The 20,490-nt window shown below is 38.2% G+C and overlaps 1 protein-coding gene and 1 pseudogene across 1 annotated transcript; both read left to right on the forward strand.

Moving 5' to 3' along the window:
* The first annotated feature begins 6,949 nt into the window (after positions 1-6,949).
* Positions 6,950-7,599, forward strand: LOC109374056 (ferritin light chain pseudogene; annotated as a pseudogene).
* Positions 7,600-18,049: 10,450 nt separating this feature from the next.
* OR6T1 (olfactory receptor family 6 subfamily T member 1) lies at positions 18,050-19,114 on the forward strand. The gene has a single exon (XM_019628325.1). It carries the CDS (start codon positions 18,076-18,078, stop codon positions 19,036-19,038), a length of 963 nt encoding a protein of 320 aa, XP_019483870.1. The 5' UTR covers positions 18,050-18,075; the 3' UTR covers positions 19,039-19,114.
* Positions 19,115-20,490: the final 1,376 nt, after the last annotated feature.

Genomic DNA, 20,490 nt, shown 5'->3' on the forward strand with positions numbered 1-20,490 from the left:
AAAAAAAAAAAAAAAAAAAAAAAAAAAAAAAAAAAATTTGGGATATAACAAAAGCATAGGTTAAAGTAAAATTTGTAACATTGACTGTATATGTTAGAAAAAGAAAAATATCTTTAATCAATAACCTAAGCTTCTACCTTAAGAAACTAAACAAACAAAAAAAAAGCCATTGAAGCCTAAAGCAAACACAAGAAAATAAACAAAAATTAGATTTTAAAAAATCAATGAAATATACCCAGGAGAGGGATTGCTGGGTCATATGGTAATTCTATTCTTAATTTTTTGAGGAACCTCCACACTGCCTTCCATAGTGGCTGTGCCAACCTACATTCCCACAAACAGGGTTTGAGGCTCCATTTTCTCCACAGCCTCTCCAACACTTCTTATTATCTGTCTTGTTGATGATAGTCATTCTAACTGGTGTGAGGTGATAGCTCATTGTGGTGTTTATTTGCATTCCTCTGATGAAAACATTTATCTGTAAAGATATATGTGCTCCAACGTTCATTGCAGCTTTATTTACAGTGGCCAAGACATGGAAACAACCAAAGTGTCTTCAATAGATGATTGGATAAAGAAAATGAGAAAATGTGATATATATATATATATATATATATATATATACACAATGGAATACTATTCTGTCTTAAGAAAAGATGAAATAGTATCATTTGTGACAAAATGGATGAATCCTGAGATTATTATGCTAAGCAAAGTAAGTCAAACAGAGAAAGTTGAGAACCATATGATTGCACTGATATGTGGGATATAAAACTGAAAGAAACAAAGGAACAAGACAACCAAATGAAAAAACAAAAACTCATAGACACAGACATTAGTTTAGTGATTACCAGAGAGTAAGGGGGGACAAGGTGGTAGATGAGGGTAAATGGGATCAAATATATGGTGATGGAAGGAGAATTTACCCTGGATGGTGAACACAATATGATATATAGATGATGTATTACAGAATTGTACACTTGAAACCTTTGTAACTTTACTAACCATTGTCACCCCAATAAACTCTAATTTTAAAACAATCAATGAAGTTAAAATCAATAAGGAAAAAAATTAAGTTAATTCTTTGAAAAGGTCAAGAATTGGTAAACCTTAGCCAGAATAACCAAGAGATATTTTTTTTAAAAGACAGAAATTACCAGTATCAGAAATGAAGGAGGGATGCTCACTACTGATGTTATGGACATTAAAAGGATAATAAAAGAATATTATATACAACTCTTTCCCCACATATATGTTAACTTAAGTGAATGGACTATTTCATATAAAGACACAAATCTATCAAGATAAATGGATTACCTAAAGAGCCCTATATCTATTTTAAAATTTGAATTCATAATTAATTACCTTCCAAATAAAGCACCATGCTTAGGTGGTTAACTGTTTAATTCTACAAAACATTTAAGAAATTAATAGTAAAATTCTCTTCAGCTTTTTACAGAAAAATAGAAGAAAAGGAAACACTTCCTAAATCATTTAATGGGGGAGGATATTCTCATACCAAACCTAGATAAAGATATCACAAGAAATAAAAACTACAGACCAATATCTCTCATGAATATAGTTATTAAAATCCTGAACAAAATATCGGAAATCAAATCCAATATATATAAAAATAATTATACACCATGATTAAGAGGTATTTATTCCAGATATGCAAGGCTGGTTTAAGATTCAAAAATCAATGTAACAGTATAGAAGAAAATTCATATGACTGTATCAAGTAACACTGCAAAAGCATTTAATGAAATCCAGAACTCATTTGTGATTAAAAAAAAAACTCTTAGCAAACTAGGAATGGAGAGGGCCTACTTCTTCATACTTGATAAAGAACTTAATAAAGAACATTAACAAAACAACAACAACACAACAACACTAAAGCTAACATACTTAACGGTGAGAGAATGGATACTTCCCTGCTAAAATAATCTGGTGGATACGTGACACTATGCATTTGTCAAAACCCATAGTGTTTTACAGCACAAAGAGTAGAACTTACTGTGTGCAAATATAAAAATTAATTTAGGAAGTTAAGGAATCAAGGAAGGAATGCAGAATGTGACAAAACACTCCAACTCTACTACAGATATATAAAGCAACTTTACTGAGGGAAACAGTGACAAACAGTTCTGATCTAAATAATTTTGGGAATAGATGTAAAAATGACAAAGTAAAAGACAGTTGAGGGCCGGCCGAGTGGCGCCTTGGTTAAGAGCTGGCTTGGGACGCCAGAGTGCCCCGGTTCGGATCCCACATATGAGGGCCAGTGACACTGCCCTCCACAGCTAAGATGCTGAACAACAGCTCAACCTGGAGCTGGGCTGCGGTGAATCGCCGGCGACAGCATAAGCTGCTGCCCCTGCTGCAGTGGGTTGCCATGGGCTACCATGAGTAGCCAGCAGCCAGCGTGAGCCGCCAGCAGCTGCCATGAGCGGCTGTCCAGAAGCCGACGACTGATCTGCCTCGCCCGGGAAGAGAGCAATGATGGTGCCAACTTGGGCCAGTGAAGTAACGTCCTCCACAACTAGACTGAAGAACAAAAGGACAGCAACTTGTCTGTTCCCCTTCCCCCAATTCCCCAGCGCTGTTCCCATACCCCAATTCCCCAATAAAAATCTTAAAAAAAAAAAAAAGACAGTTGACACAAATTACCAATTTGAGGGGGGGAAACAGTGACTATCAATACAAACATCAAAACAATAATGAGAGATTAAGAAAAAATTTCACATATAAACTTATCAAAAAATTCACATATAAACCTGGATCAATGCCTTAAAAAATACAGACTACAACTCACCCAAAATAAAATAGAAAAGTTAAATAGGAAATTGTTGTAACTTAAAAATTCCCCAAAAAAGAAATCCTCAGGTCTGATCATTTCACTGAAGAATTCTACCAATCACTTAAAAATTAACACCAATTCTGCATAATCTTTTCCAGGAAAAAGAAGTAAACACTTTCCAATTCATTTTATGTAGCTGATATTATTATGATACAAAAAAGGACAAAGACAATATAAAAAAGAAAGTACAGATTAATATACTTCCTGAATATAGATGCAAAAATTCCTAACAACATATTAGCAGACAAAATTCAGCAATATATAAACAGAATTATACACTACAACTAAGTGGGGTTTATTCTAGGATGCAAGAATTGTTCTATATTGGAAAATCAATAACTTCCTCAATAACTGTAGAGAAAGGATCTAAGATGCCAGAGTACATAAATGCTGTGCTAGCATCCTGCAGTGACCATATTAAAATTACAACTAAAGTACAGAACAATCAACTGGGAGAATCATCTGAAGCCTAGCTAAACAGAAGTTTTATAACCAAGGATATAAAGAAGAAGCCACTTCAAGACTGGTAGGAGGGACAAAGACACGGAACAGGCCAGCCCCACACCTACAGTGGTGGCTGAGAATAGTAAGAGATATCTCAGCCATGGAGGTCCCTCACCCCTCAGAAGAGTGAGGAACCACAGCCCCATACCAGGCTCCTTGACCCAGAGTACCAGTGCCAGGAAGAGGTTCCCCAACAACATCTGGCTGTGAAAAACAGGAAAGATACCAAACATCTGGGTGGGGCATAAAGCTGTGGGAAACCCAGATGTCCTCTTAAAGGGCCTGCACACAGCCTCACTTGCTCGCAGGCGCTCACCCTGGGCTCCAGCAGAGGGACAGTGACTCAGGAGGCGACCAAGACTGACTGAGTTGTGTGGCTTCAGGACAAGGCCGAGAGGAACAGTCGCCATTTTCCCTGTGTAGATCTTCCTCCCATGCAGCAGGCAGGAGGGCGCTATCTTTACTGTGTTGAACCATCCCCTCCATGACTAAATATAAATCTGTGTTGGCCTGGTGAACTCTGCTTGCTCCACTGTGGTGATTCCCTGGGTCACCACCCCACCCAAATCTTTCAACACTAGAGGAATGTTCTTGGAGAACAGTCAGCCCTGCCCACATTGCATTCTTCATTGCACAACTTTGGGAGTCTGCGGGCCCCACGTGGTGGCCTCACTGTGAACCGAAGCCAGCTAACACCAGCGTCAGGCCTGGGACAGCTTAGCAAATTGTCCAGGTACCTGTAGGCCTGTTGCCACCTGCTACTGCCCAAATAGCTCAGTTGCTGAAAAAGCCTCCTTAGTTGCTTGAGGCCCAGCTGTTTGCCCCAATACTGACAATGTGCCTGGCGATGTCACCAGAGTTGGGTCAGGCAGGATCCCAGAGAGTTACAAGGGTGGGTGGGTGGTGATCACAAAGTTATTGCTGATTCAGTCCTTGTACCAGTGCAGAGCCTATGACCACTTAGCAGAACCCTGAGAGAACACCCTGGCAGCCACCACTTGCCTCGGGTGCAGAGATCTGTGACAGCCACCCAAGAAAGGCTGCAACATGAGCCAGGGCTAACTTCCCACCATCAAAGTTGTCCCAGGGAGCCACACAACCTGCTGCAGGCCATCTGCTACTGGGAAAGCTTCCTACAGTGTGCAGGGGGTGGGGGGGGGGGACAGGGTTGGGGAGCTGGCTGCCCTGGTATGGAGAATGTCTCCAGGCAATGCTGTACAAGCTGAGCGGGCTGGGGTTTCAGGGAGTCAACAGGGTGGAGTGAGCGGAGCTCCCCTGGCCAATTTGGTCTCAGATTTGGTTATGTAAGGGAGGGCTCAACACAGGAAATATGGTGCCCACCTATAAGCTACATGTAAAGTGGGCTCCACACAGAGATAGTGGTGGCTTTCCCTCTAGCCCTCACCCTGAAACTACACAACTCAGTTTTTTCCTGTATGTCTCTTGAGCCTCTTGAGTTGCTGCCCCTTGGCCAGAGTCCAGGCTGAATGCTTGCGAGTGAGTCTGTGTATGGGCTCTTTACAAAGATGTCTGGATTTCCAGCTGCCTTCTATCTCACCAGGATAAATGGAATCTTCTGTGATTTTCACAGCCAGGTGTTGTGGGCACTCTTCTTCCCAGCACTGGACCCCTAGGCTATGGAGCCCAGTGTGGGGTTGGGACCCCTTACTTTTCATGGGGCACCTCCAGCAGAGGTGTTCCTCCTGGTGCTGAACCACTACCTGTGGGTTTGGGGACTATCTCTCCTACCAGTCTCTACATGACCTTTTCTTTATATCCTTAGTGATAGGGGTCTTTTCAGCTAGTTTCATATGGTTTTCAAGGTTGTTTGTTCTATAATTTATTTGTAATTTTAATGTGGTCATGGGAAGAGACAGGCACAGCATTTACCTATTCAGTCATCCTTTTACTAATCCTAGTCTATTGTTAGTTATTTTAGATGTTGTCCCATTGTTGTCTAGCTTCTAATATTTCTCATGAGGAAGTGATATCATCCTTGTTTTTCCTCTCTACACATAATGTATCTTTTCTCTGCCCCTTTTTGAGATTTTTCTACTTATTACAGTTTTGAGAAATTGGATTATAGCATGGCTTTGTGTAGTTTTCTTCATATTTCTTATGTTTAGTGTTTGTTGACTTTCTTGGATCTGTAGGTTTATAGTGTCTATCAATTTTTAAATTTATTTTTATATTAGTTTCAGATGTATAAAACAACATAATGATTAGACATTTACACTCCTCACAAAGTGAAAATATCCTCCAAGTCTACTACCCCTCTGACATTATATATAGCTGTTACAATACTATTGATGATATCCCCTATGATGTACTTTACATCGTGTGTACATATATACGCGGTCTTACAATTAAGTTTGTGAACTTGTTGCAACAATGTTGCTAACCTTTTTTTGACATCACAGGCATTATTCATTATGAATTTGTACCAACTGGACAGTTAACCAAGTTTACTATTTGGAAGTGCTGAAAAGACTGTGTGAAAAAGTTAGATGACCTAAAGTTTTCGCCAACAATTCACGGCTCTTGCATCACAACAATGCACCAGCTCACATGGCACTGTCTGTGAGACAGTCTTTAGCCAGTAAACAAATAACTGTATTGGCACACTCCCTACTCACTTTACCTGGCCCCCAATAACTTCTTTCTTTACCTGAAGATAAAGGAAATATTAAAGAAGATATTTTGATGACATTCAGGACATCAAGGGTAATATGACGACAGCTCTGATGGCCATTCCAGAAAAATAGTTCCAAAATTGCTTTGAAAAGTGGACTAGACACTGGCATTAGTGTACAGCTTCCCAAGGGGAGTTACTTTGAAGGTGACCACAGTGATATTCAGCAATTATATGTATGGAGCTTTTTCTAGGATGATTTCACGAACTTAATTGTCTGACCTCATATTTAATTATAGTTGACATTTAATATTGTTCTATTTTAGCTTCAGGTGCACAGCACAGTGACCTATCAAATTTGAAAAAATACTTGAAAAAAATTTGGCCATTATTTCTTGCCCACTCCCTCCTCTGGGACTCCAGTTACACATATCTGAAAAATCGAAGTTGCCCCAGAATTCACTGATGGTCTATTTATTCACAGACATCTGGTCCTGTATAAAACATTCACAGAGACGTTTGATCCATGCCAAAAGCTTCTTGATATTTGGTCCACTTCAAAACATCCATGAAGACATTTTGTCCATACTAAAATGTTCTTGATCATGTACCATTATCAGTCAGCTACCAAAACATAAAAAGAAAAAATTATATACAGAGGAACAATGATATGAATGACAGCCAATCCTTGTCAGAAACAGTAGGAATCAACAGAAAATATAAAGGCACCTTAAAGTGTTCAAAATCAGGAGGAAGGGAAGAGGGCTTTAATTGAAAATGTTGCAATGGTGAAGTACAAATAAAAACATTTTCGAATAAATCAGAGTTGGAAGACATCGTTACTTGTTAATTCTACACTACAAGAAGCACTAAAAAAGTTCTTCTAACTAAATGGAAATAAAAGAAAGAATTGCAAACTTAAAGAAAAAGAACAGCGTTCCCTCGGCTGTCCCCCAGATCTGTCTCTTGCTTCAACAGTGTTTGGACGGAACAGACCCAGGGACGCCCCTTCTTCCAGCCTCCGACCACCCTCCAACCTCTTTTCCAGTCTCAACCTTCGGAACCAACTCAGCCATCCTCGGCCTCCGAGACCAGCTAACACCGTTATTTGAGCTTAACTCCTTACTGCTGAGCAACCATGAGCTCCCAAGTTCGTCAAAATTATTCCACCGAGGTGGAGGCCGCCGTCAACCGCCTGGTCAACTTGCATCTGCGGGCCTCCTACACCTACCTCTCTCTGGGCTTCTATTTCGATGGCGACGATGTGGCTCTGGAGGGCGTGAGCCACTTCTTCCGTGAGTTGGCGGAGGAGAAGCAGGAGGATGTGGAACGTCTCTTGAAGATGCAAAACCAGTGTGGCAGTCGCGCCCTCTTCCAGGACCTGCAGAAGCCTTCCCAGGATGAGTGGGGTAAAACTCAGGATGCCATGGAGGCTGCTATGACCGTGGAGAAAAACCTGAACCAGGCCCTTTTGGATCTGCACGCCCTGGGCTCTGCCCGCGCAGACCCCCATGTCTGTGACTTCCTGGAGAACCACTTCCTAGATGAGGAGGTGAAACTCATCAAGAAGGTGAAACTCATCAAGAAGAACTCACCTGATTAACCTCCGCAGGCTGGCCAGCCCCCAGGCCGGGCTTGGTGAGTATCTCTTGGAAAGGCTCACTCTCAAGCATGACTAGGAGCCTTTGGAGCCCAGAGGCCTTTGAGGGGCCCCTCCGCATGCCCCTGGCATTGGGCTTATGCCTGAGCCTCTCCCTGGAATAGCGAGGCAGCCTTCTAACCACTCCGGGGCCCTCTCCCATACCGTGGACCAAATGGAAACAATAAAGCTTTTTGCAGCAGCCAAAGAAAATAAATAAATAAAGAGTGCTGGAAATTGTAAAATGTAAGGAAATATAAAATACTATTTTACTTTCTTTTCCTGTATTAAATAATTTAACTGACTAAAGCAACAATAGAAATTACACTTTAGTGTTACTAATTCATGTAGAATGAAATACACACAGAGGCCACTAGTCAAATAAAATGAGTTTATCAGCTTTAGTATTGAGCAAGGGGATTATTATTTGTAGAAAGCCTAAATCTGTAATAAATATATTGAAAAAGTGCACCTTAGTCTTAAAGCCAAATGAGGCCTCCTACTTATTTCTCTTGTCTGATCCACTGTCAACAAAGATAAATTTTTGGACAACCCCACGGGGAAAAAGGGATTCCATATACCAATCGATTTAACTTCGGGGAGTAAGGGTGGTGAGAGTGCCCAAAAGTTTCGTTTTTCCACTAATAAATGAACTCCTAAGGAGTCACTTTCTTACATTTGAAGCACTGTAGCTCCACCTATTGCTAAAAGCATGGCTCCGTGTATTTTAGACTAACCCTTCAGAATCAGCTATTTTTCCTCACTTAAGAAAGCAGGTAAGGGGTGGAAAAATCCAAGCCTCCCAGAATGTGGAGAAGAAAGGAGTTTTAAAGAGAGTAAGTAGCTTACCTAACTAAGTTCAGGCAGCTAAAAAGATGACATGAGATTTCAATCTGGTCATTTTATTCTAAGAGCCAAGCTCTTAACCACTTTACTATGTTGTCTTCTTCATGTGTCTATTCACTTGTTCATTTCATACATACCAGACATAAAAAGAATCTGACTGCAACATCTGTCACTGGAAAACATTTATTTAGCACCCTCTGTACCAGATCCTGCCTTCTAGTACTTCAGAAATGCTTTTTCTTTCCTCTCATATTTCCACAGAGACAACGTCTCCATGGATGTTTTGGACAGGACCAAATATCAGAGACTTTTTGACGTGAGCCAAGTGCCTCAGGGGACATTTTGGAGAAGACCCAATGTCCTGCAAGGGCTCTGTTGATTTCTTTAAAATGTTTTGAGACTTATTTTGTAGTCCAGAGTATAGTTTACCGGTTTATCTTGGTGACTGTTCCAGGTACACTAGGCAGCATTGGAGGTATTGTTCTATAAATATCAATTAGGTGAACAATGTTGATAACATTGCTCAGATCTTTGTATCTCTATTGATTCTTTGTCTAGATTTCCTGACATTTATTGAGAAAGGGCTTAAAGGTCTCTGATTATGTTTGTGAATATTTTGCTCATGTATTTTGACTCAGTATAAATGTATGTATACAGAATTAATGTGTCTTCCTGGTGTATTTATCATGTTATCATTGTGAAATTTCCTCCTTTATATTTAGTGCTACTCCTTGTATTGCAATCTATTTTCTTTGTTGGCAAAACAGACATACCACTTTTCTTATGTTTTTCTTACTACATCGTTGTTGTTGTTTTTTATTTTTATCTTATCCATGTCTTTAACTATAAAATATTTTTTTAAATGGCAATGCAGTATCAGTTTGCTTTTTTTTTTTTTTAAAGATTTTATTGGGGAATTGGGAGGGGAACAGCATTGGGGAATCAGGGAAGGGGAACAGACAGGTAGACAAATTGCTGTTGTTTTGTTCTTCAGTCTAGTTGTGGAAGACTTCGCTTCACTGGCCCATGTTGGTATGATCATTGTGCTCTTCCCAGATGAGGCAGGTCGGTCTCCGGTCATTGATCGTCCGCTCACAGCGGCTCCCAGCAGCTCACACTGGCTGCTGGCCGCTCATGCTGGTTGCCAGCCACTCATGTAGCTCACGACAGCCCACTGCAGCCCTGCTGAAGCCTATGCCATCGCCGGCGACTCAGCAGCCCAGTTCCAGGTCAAGCTGTTGTTCATCATCTTAGCTGTAGAGGGCCAGCGTCACTGGCCCTCAAAGTGGGATCCGAACTGCAGCCCTGCTGCTCAGAGCTGATGCTCCCAGGCGAGCTCTTAACCAGCTGAGCCACTCGGCTGGATTTTTTTAAAATCCAGCATAACTTCTGCATCTGAATTATTTTTTAGAATATATATATTTGTAATATAGTTATTAATATGGTGAGGTACAAATCTCCCATTTTTTCCGACTTGTCCCTTTTATGTTATGTTCTTTAGCCCCTCCTTTACTTAAGTTACTTTAGTAGTTTCTCAGGATTCTATTCTATGACCTCTACTAGCTAACTATTCCTCTTTGTATTTTTCACTGGTTGCTTGAGGGATCAAAATATTCAACTTCAACTTATTATAATTTTTCTTTAATATTTTACTACCTATGTATAATGTAAAAACTTTAAACAGATTTAAGCATGATTCAGTTTAACCCACTCTTGTTCATTACACTACCATTTTTATATATTTTGGCTTGGCCCCTAGAGTTAAATGATCAGATTTAAATTTTGTGTCATTCTCTTGTTAGGTGCCTGAATTTAAGAAAGCTGTTTACTCCCTTTAAAACACAATTTTCTAATATACAAAATAGGGACAATGTAGTTTCTGCCTTATAACATTGTTGTGAGAATTAAATAACAGTCTGTTTGCAAAGTGCTTTGTGTACAAAGAAAGTACTCCTCAAATGTCATTATTACCACGTAGAACTGGTTTGAGATTTAAATGTTAGTAAATGTAAATAATTTAGCATATTTACTGAAACTTAGTAAATAGTCAAATAAAAGTACACTGGTATAATAATGTAATTATTAATAATATTAATTAATATCAATATTACTAACATTATTGTTATTAAATTATTATTATATGTGTTACCTTCATGTTTTCCTCAAAATCTAAAAGCATCATTCAGTAATTCATTTCTAGATGACATATTCTACCTGAATTCATATCTAGTCTCTCTTCATTTCTAATTGTAATCAAATTAAAGTTTTATTAATAATTTCAGATAAAATATATATTGTCTGAATTGTTGGTTTAGAAGCACACATATCTCTCCACACTGTAAGATATTCTTTCATTCATTTTTAAGGCTTCCTGAAATTTTAAATTTTATCAATCTGATACCCATTTCGGTTAACCTCTGATTTTTTTTTTTTTGCTTTTGGATTCTAGTAATATTGGGAGTGTTATGGTATAGTCAGTTAATCTACCCCTTTTTTGTATATATTTTACTCAGATAACAAATGAGGGTAAATTTAGATAAAAGGGGAAAGAATAAGAAGCAATACAGAAGAGTATTTAAAACAGCCACTAAATGATATTGTTTAGGAGGAAGATAATCAGATTACAGAAAGGATCTAGACATTATCAAAGATAACCTTTACATACTTCAACATGTATTTTCAATTTGGGCAATATCCCATAGAATAATTTAATATTATAGTTTCTGAGTTAACTTACTTAATCAATTAAACACTTTAGTTTTCCCTAACTCATTACACCAATCTCCCCTCAGGTTGATATCTCATCTTTATTATAAGATAAAATATTGTCACAAAAGGGCATTTTTTTTCTCAGAATGAATATAGGTATCATAAGGTCTGTCAGACCACTTGACTCATTTCTTGTTTCTTGGCCTGTTCCTATAGGGAAAGATTTGAGGTCAGGAGGGCAGCAAAACATCCTCTGGATAAAATGATTATCTGCCATCATTCACTCTAATTGGAATTTATATGTTAGGGTTTAGTGAAGGAAACAGAAACAATGCTTGGAATTTTAAGCTAAGGGGCTTACAAGGCATTAAGTCCTTATAAAATCACCACATGTGCTTAGGAAATGGATTGTACGCTGGGACTCCAGGATTGGTTCCAAGTTTTGTATAGATCATTCCCACTAGGAAGGGTAGAATAAAAGTGGAAAGATTGCTCATCCACAGCATTCAACACTCTTGGGACATACTTTCTCTAATTCCTAAAAATCAGAGCAAGGCTGACCCCCTCTTCCACATATTAAAAGTGGGTAGCTTTTATTGACCTCACTATTCTATCTAAATTTAATGAGACAAGATATGATAATCCTAGAATGTTTGCATTTTTTTTCTCTAGACAGATAATTCTGATCAGTTCAAAATTATCTATCTATTGTAGATTTAAGAACCATAATTTCTTTAGCATATGAACCTCTAAGAGCTCCTTGTTTTCAAGGAGAGAAGAAATAAAAACATAATTTAAAACAAATAAAAATTACCAATACACAGTTTGACTTGACTTTACATTTTCTAATTCCTACCAAGTTTAGACAACCATCAATAGAACTTTTAAAGATGGCCTTTGAATTTTATTAAATCTCTATTAAGTGAATACTATTCACAATTCACTTCATGCTCCAGAGTGTGCAAATATTTCAGTATAACCACACCTAGAAATGTGTAGGCTCATAACAGTTAACAGTGTTGTTTTAATGAACTTCAAATCCAACATTTATTGGGGGAATGGGAACAAGGACTAGGCAGAGAAAAAAGGATACTTTGAGCTTATAGAATTTATGTAAATGTGAAGAAAATGTTTAATCTTCTTGATGATGAGTAAGATTTAAATGATTTTTCTAATCTCCTGTGATCACCTTGATGCGAACTGTACACAAGTTATTCTCTTGACAGCTCTGTGAAACCCATTTTGCAGATAAAGACTAAAGCTCGGAGAATTTAAGTAACGCACTCAAGTTCATTCAACTAGTATATGCCATAACTAGTATGTGACTCAATATCTAGTATTCACTGAAAATAAGTTTTGTTATTATAGTGCTATTATATACATATATACAAATATATATTTATATAATTTTTATAATTTCATTACATTGCTAAGATACCCAAGGTCTCACTGAGTCACTACATAGTTTAAAAGAATTTCCCAAAGTTTGAATGCAGTGGCAAATTTTCTTCTACTCTTGTTCTCAAGAAATATCTCTTAACTTTTGTTTAAAGAAATATGGTTGCCACTCTATGACAAATTCCAAACTCATTCCCTATAGCCTCAAAGGACTAATTACATTGTTTGTTTTTAGTAAAGTTCAGTCAATGTTGTCCCCTTTTGGGATTTCAAAGTAAGTTTAAAGCAAGTTAAAGTAAATTTTAATTGACTGGGTGTGGAAAGAAATAATCATGCAAAGTTATAGAAAATTCTCTTTCAGCGCTGCAGAGGGGTTTTGCTTGGTATCTCATGAAGCAACCAGACCTGTTGATACCAGAAGCATTCTGTATGCTCCATTGACAGTAAACAGGAGCCAGACGTCCTCTGAGCACATGTTCTTCAAATTGGCCAAGTGACGAAGGCTGAGGAATACATTGGCACAGGTACAATAGCCAACTTATCTCAGCTTCCTATCTTAGGCAACTTTATATTCTTACTCCTGACTTAGAACTGGACTTGTTGGTATTAAGTCCTGTTACCCATACTCTAAAGCATATAGATTTGAAGTACTGAAAAATATGGTACATTTCATTGTGTAGAACAGTATAATTTGTTTTCCTGAGGAAAGATAGGAAGAGACCCCTCCTTTCCTGTCTTCAGCTATTGAGTTCTACATACATAGAGCAACACCTGAGCCAATAAAGTAAATCACTGCACATGTGAAGCTCTGATGTTTATGTTTTGAATACCCAGGTAAGGAGAGTAACAACTTCCTCTTTTAGTAAGGCCTGAAGTATCAAGTCCCCAGCTTTTGGAAAATTTTATGCTTCTCATTGAAGTTGAAGTTTCGTGTAAGGATCAGATTTTGTGTGAAGAGGAGTAACTGGCAACCTAATATATTTGACACAGCACAGAACAAAGTACCCTGCCCAAAATTTACTGTTTAAGAGGAAATTTTCATTTCACAATTCGCTGTGTTCGTCATTGTATCTTAAAGCCTTTAGGACATAAATTATTTCTATTAAGAATCAAATAACTCAAAATAGCCACATCTATTTTTAAATTGACACATTCTAAGATTATTTGACAATTACTTAAAAGCAAGAGTACCACATAGTAGGTATATTATGGCACTACTACTAGAGATGGGAAGGATCCAAAGGTGAAGTTTAAATGTATTCTGTTTCAGTAGCCAACTCAGCTTATGTTCCTATGAGCCTTTAAGACCATCAGGTTTAAATCATTCTTTCATTCAATAAATAACATACTCTGGTCTTGCTATCTTAAAAGCAGAATATATTTATATGACTATGAGTGTATTTTAAGCAGCAGTTTGATAATTAAGAATGAATGCTTTTCATAATTGCCTTTTCCTATTGAAAAGCTCAGAAGTTCTGATACGTTAGGATACTTTAAACCTAAAACACTCACATCCCTTCTTGATCTGGAAAAACTCATCCTTAAATGCTCAGATAAATGTTATTAACCTTATGAAGTGTTCCATGCTGCCCCCAAACAAACTTTGTACCTTTTTTTTCTCTGCCTCCACAAGACTTTGATTTTACTTTAACTCTGGCCTTAATTTAATTCTAATGGATTTATCACTTGCATATATCTAACCCTTTCTATACTGTGGGCTCCTCAGTAGCTTATTCAACTTTGTATCTTTAGTACTTGGTAGAATACCTGGCACACAGCAAATATTCAAAATTGTATCTAATCTCACCTGAAGAGAAATATTCTCTGTACCCATGGGTGCAGCCAGAATGTTGCAAGAATTCAGAAGCCTAGATTTATTGCTGCTCTGGGTCAGCTGTCAAGTTAGCTCTACCACCACATTAGAAATTTGGTGATTTTTTAGTTTGAAAAACTAGGCCTCCCACTTCTGGATTCTTCTATATCTTACCGCCAACTTAGTCCTTTCTTATATCTTAGTCCTTTTCCCTAGTCACACTCAAACCTGCTCAATAGGCTTATTTTCTCCCTAAATTCAATATTTCTCAAGCTTTAAATAAATAAAAATAATCCAGAGGAATAGTTTAAAAATCTATATTACATATTCTTTAGCCCTAACATCAGAGAATGATTGCCTTTTCATCGGGAAAGCCTAAGGATGTACATTTTTTAGGAAACAAACTAGACAATTATGATGCAGGTTTTCCACGCTCTTAGGCTATCATTCAATAAGCCTAGATTCACCCTTGATAAATAAGGTATAAAAATGATTCAAACTTCAAAATGTCAGAAATATATCTAAAAAGAGGGGTAAGAGAAACTAATCAAACAAATGTGTTGTTAGTAGAATGAGAAGGATTTGACTGAGAGAAGTATGAGGGGAGCACTGAATGAGAGATAATGAGGCTGGGAGGACTAAATATATACATGGGCATATATCAGTTGGCCTAGGAGAAATTTACGAGACCAAATGACCCATATAGATGAAAGGATTGAGAAAGGGTCTGATAAGCACAGGTTTATGATAAGTCCTGGTAGGAGAATCCCATCTTCCAGAAGGGAGATAGGAGGGTTCTGATAACTAAATCCAGATTTAGGATAATAAGCCAAATATGTAATGCCAAAAAGCAATACTTATTGGAATTGATTTAAAAAAATTGTGTGTGATTCTAGATCTATAACTAGGACAAGTAGAATGCTTCACTTTCTACATAACATAGACCCAGCATATCCTGTGAGAGAACTTGAAGGACAAGTTTCTACAATGTATTTATGTAAGGGAGTCCACCTTCTGCAGGTGGAGAGTGGTGACTGGGACCAGGACACCTACCTTCCATTGCTCTGGAGGTAGTGCTGAGAGCCTCTAGGATAATAAGACCCAGTCCAGCACATATCCTAAGTGACATGTTCATTTTTTCAGCTTTAAACTACAACAATTAATTTCTATATGCCAAATACCTATCATTAGGAAATAAACTAAACATTGGAAATTGATATCAAATCAAATTTGTAGTCACAACCTCTCATCTAATACATTATGGCTTAGCAGTTAAAAGGGTGGGCTCTGAAGTCAGGCTTTCTAAAATTTTAATCCCTAGCTTTACTACTCCCTATGTATATGGGTCCTTAATATCTCTAACTCTAATTTCCTTGCCTGTAGGACGGAAGTAATGCTTGCCTTGTGTAGTTGCTCGGGAGTTTAACAATGAAATTAATGAAAATTTCTGCTACATAGTAACTACTCAGTAAACACTAATTATTATAAGTCATCAACATGTTGGAGCATTCCAAATAAATGTTCCCCTCCCCCCGGCAGGTTTAAGTTTCAAGTTCAAATAGTCATATTCATTAGTGCCATGGTCAGACAAGCATAAATGTGCATCTTAACTCTCCCTCTGAGGTTTTTTAAACTTGCTGTGTTCCAGTTTGCTCAATTGTAAACAATAATACTAGCTATTTCATTGTGTAAATTAAGTCATTGTGTAGATCAAATGAAAAATGTATGGGAGTGTGGTGTGTGTGTATGTCCCTCAAAGCTCCAATTCCCTTTATTGATCCTTATCTTGCCAAGCAGTATTTTTAGTGCAAGTACAAGCAAACAAGAAACCAATTCCAACGGTAACACTAACAATTTCTAATTGTGTGGCTTTAGGCAAGTGTTCTTAAAAATTATGTAGGCCAACCAACACGATTATTTTGAGGTTCAAAATGACAAAATTTTAAACATGTATACACAAGGATTATATTGTTATTATCTGGAGTAATAAGAGAGACAGACAACCAACTAATAAAGTTACTTGGGAACTTATAAGTAGGTATTCAGGTCAACTGTCAATAGAATGCTCAGTAATAGACATTAGTGTATGTATTTTATAACAGTAGCAGAAGCTAATATTGCATGTTTGACAGCTAGGCTTTCTATGGTAGTATTTACCTGATACCTTGGAAAGAGCCACAGTTAACACAATTCCTTTATTCAAAATGATTATGTTATCTGAAATAGTGCTCTAGACACTTTTCTGGGTTTCATTAAGGTATTTCTTTGATTTTGGAGATATAGGCTCTAGGCTAGAAGAATGAAGCTTTATTATTAGCTAGCTACTTAAATCCCAGAACTTAATCCTCCCAAAATGGACTTAGAGCATGCCCTGAGTGCCTCTCTCCTTCAGCCTTAGAACCAGGATTCCTACCTCAGCTGATAATGTACATTAAGGTGGCTTCAGACAGAATTGAGAAAATATGTGCACATTCCATCTTTCATGCTGGAAGTCTGGAGTAATAGATAATCCTGAATTAAACTTTGTCAAGTTCTCAAAATTTCATTCCTTGTCGATTAAACAAAGTAACTTGATAATAATTTGCTTTTTTTTTTTTTACCTTAGAAAGATTTCCAACAGTTTCACTAATTGACAGGCAGGATCTTTGCAATTCTGAGTATTTGGTGTTGGATGTAAGAAAAGGACCCTGAAACCAAGATATCCAGTGAAATCCAGTTCTTCAAAATTTATGGATAAATTTCACAAAATGCCTGAAGCTCCAAGGACAAGATAAACATATCTCCAAATTAAAGCAAAATTTGAAGGGGCAAGATGATATATTCTATTTCCCTTGATAATGTCCTTTCTCCCTCCCCATTTTATGCCATGACAATATTGGCAGAGCTGATGCAGACAGAAGGCCAGCAAGTATTACACTAGAAAGAAGGATTTTTTGTATTCTATAGAAGAAAGTCTTGATAAAACAGCAACAAAGAAACACCTTATGACAGGGCCGGTATTTTTCACAGTCCAATCCCATGTGGCTCTCTGGCTGATTGAGGAAAATAAAATTTCTAAAGGTAATAAAAGCCCAGTTTATTATTCTGCTATTTTATGTTAAGCCAGAATACAGAAAGACCATAAACACTAAGAGAAGAGTTCTTGACACTGATAAGATTTTGCTCATGGTGCATTTATTCTGTAAGGTCTTCTCTGACCCCTCACTCTTCTGGATTCTTTTAAGGCTGCACTACTCGTGTGATACCCAGCCTAAGTGGAGCAGGGGAAGTAGTATGTATGTTGGAGCCACAGAAGCTTGGTATGAAATCCCACCTCTACCACTTGCTCCCTATTTAATCATAAAAGAGTTCCTTGAGCTTCTTCAGTCATCCTTTCTTTATCTATAAGATGAGAACAGAAATAATATCTTTAAGTGTAGCTGCAAGAGGAGATACTGCATATAAATTTCCTTATATGTATTTGGTGTTCAATATCATCCATGTTATTGGTGTACTGCTTGCTATCATAATTTGTTTCTCTCCTTGTAAGTCACTTGCAGGCACAAAGATTCATATATTCACAGAATGTAAGAAAGTGTTAGGTGCTTATTGTTTTATTGATTGATTAAATGATGATTAGTGACTATAGACCCAGTAACAAAATTCTATTTCTTTTCTCCTGCAGGTGACTGGAAATGAGTCCTGAAAACCAGACTCAGGTAACAGGGTTCATCCTTCTGGGTTTCCCCAGTAGCCACATCCTGCGGTCCCTGCTGTTCCTGGGATTGATGGTAACCTACATTGTAACAGCTACAGGAAACCTACTGATTATTGGGCTCAGCTGGATGGACCGACGCCTGCACACACAGATGTACTTTTTCCTGCAGAATCTGTCCTTCCTGGAGCTGTTGCTTGTGACTGTTGTGGTTCCCAAGATGCTTGCCATCATCCTCACAGGGGATTCCTCCATCTCATTTGCCAGCTGCATCATCCAGTCCTACCTCTACTTCCTCCTAGGAACCACCGACTTCTTCCTCTTAGCTGTCATGTCTCTGGATCGTTACCTGGCAATCTGCCGACCACTCCACTATGAGACCCTGATGAGTGGTCGTGTCTGTTCCCAACTAGTCCTGGCCTCCTGGCTAGCTGGATTCCTCTGGGTCCTTTGCCCCACCATCCTCATGGCCAGCTTACCTTTCTGTGGCCCCAATGGTATTGATCACTTCTTTTGTGACAGTTGGCCCTTGCTGAGGCTCTCTTGTGGGGACACCCACCTGCTGGAGCTGGTGGCTTTTGTGCTCTCCACATCGGTGTTACTGGGCTCTCTATCACTGACCTCAGTTTCCTATGCCTGCATTCTTGCCACTGTTCTCAGGGCCCCCACAGCTGCTGAGCGAAAGAAAGCATTCTCCACTTGTGCCTCACATCTTACAGTGGTGATCATTGTCTATGGCAGCTCCATTTTTCTCTACATCCGTATGTCAGAGGCTCAATCCATGCTGCTCAACAAAGGTGCCTCAGTCCTGAGCTGTATAATCACACCCCTCCTGAACCCATTTATCTTCAGTCTCCGCAATGATAAGGTGAAGCAAGCCCTCAGAGATGTCCTGAGGTGGCACAGACCCATGGCCAGGAAAAATTATGAGGGTCACAAGTAAAAGGAATATTAGTTTTGGAGATTAAAATTTTATTTGATTTTTTAATGTATTTGAAGTTCCAATCACTCAGGCAACAGCCTGTACTTTTCTCAGATAATAAAAGAACAGTCTTCATAAATATACAATATGAAATAAAGGAGTGAGCCTTTATTATCCGCCATATAATTTTCCTCATACCTCCACCTCCCCACATAGAAGGCAGAACCAATTGCTCAAATTTTGGAATCCTGGTTAGGACACATTCCCTCTGAGGTGCAGGAAGGCTGATTCCTCTTCTTCCTCATGTGCATGCTTAAGCACACATGTTACTGCTTCAGTATCCTGAATCATGAAGCTAAAAGATGGAGATTCAGATCTGGAGCTTAGAGGGGAGTAAGAGGCCCCCTGAGGACTTACATCCAGGCTGTGTATTACAAACAAGACTAACCAGAACCTCTCTATTGGACAATTAAATTCTGGCTGCAGTAATAAATGCTTCTTTGATCTTTATTTGCTATTGCTCTTTATGTGAGTAGCAGATCCTGTAGAAATCCCATCATGGAAGAATTTTACATCATAGACCAGTAAAATATATATATATTTTTTTTTAATTAAAGTTTATTGGGGTGACAATTGTTAGCAAAGTTATATTGATTTCAGGTGTACAATTCTGTAATACGTCATCTATATATCACATTGTGTGTTCACCACACAGAGTCAGTTCTTTTTCCCATCACCATGTATTTGATCCCCTTTACCCTCATCTACCACCCCCCTTCCCCCTTCCCCTTTGGTGACCACTAAAGTATTGTCTGTGTCTATGAGTTTTGTTTCCTCATTTGATTTTCTTGTTCTTCTGTTGCTTTTAGTGTTATTTACCACATAACAGTGAAAACATATGGTTCTTTACTTTTTCTGTCTGACTTATTTCGCTTAGCATAATAATCTCAAGATCCATCTACGTTGTGCAAATGGCATGATTTTATCTTTTCTGATGGCAGAGTAGTATTCCATTGTGTATATATACCACAACTTCTTTATCCATTCATCTGTTGAAGGCCATTTTGGTTGTTTCCGTGTCTTGGCCACCATAAATAAAGCTGCAATGAACATCGAAGTACATATATCTTACGGATAAATGTTTTCAGATTTTTGGGATAGATACCCAAGACAGGGATTGCTAAATCATATGGTAGTTCTATTTTTAGCTTCTTGAGGAACCTCCACATTGCCTTCCATAGAGGCTACACCGATGTGCATTCTCACCAACAGTGTATGAGGGTTCCTTTTTCTTCACAGCCTCTCCAACACTTGCTATTATCTGTCTTGTTGATGATAGCCATTCTAACTGGTGTGAGGTGATATCTCATTGTGGTTTTCATTTGCATTTCTCTTATGATTAGTGATGTTGAGTGTTTTTTCATATGTCTATTGGCCATTTGTATGTCCTCTTCAGAGAAACGTTGATTAAGG

The sequence above is a fragment of the Hipposideros armiger genome, unplaced genomic scaffold, assembly GCF_001890085.2.
Source record: "Hipposideros armiger isolate ML-2016 unplaced genomic scaffold, ASM189008v1 scaffold_781, whole genome shotgun sequence".
Lineage (NCBI taxonomy): Eukaryota > Metazoa > Chordata > Mammalia > Chiroptera > Hipposideridae > Hipposideros > Hipposideros armiger.

What these genes read in the sequence shown, in the direction of transcription:
- OR6T1 (XM_019628325.1), top strand. Translation starts at nt 18,076, where the DNA reads ATGAGTCCTGAAAACCAGACTCAGGTAACAGGGTTCATCCTTCTGGGT.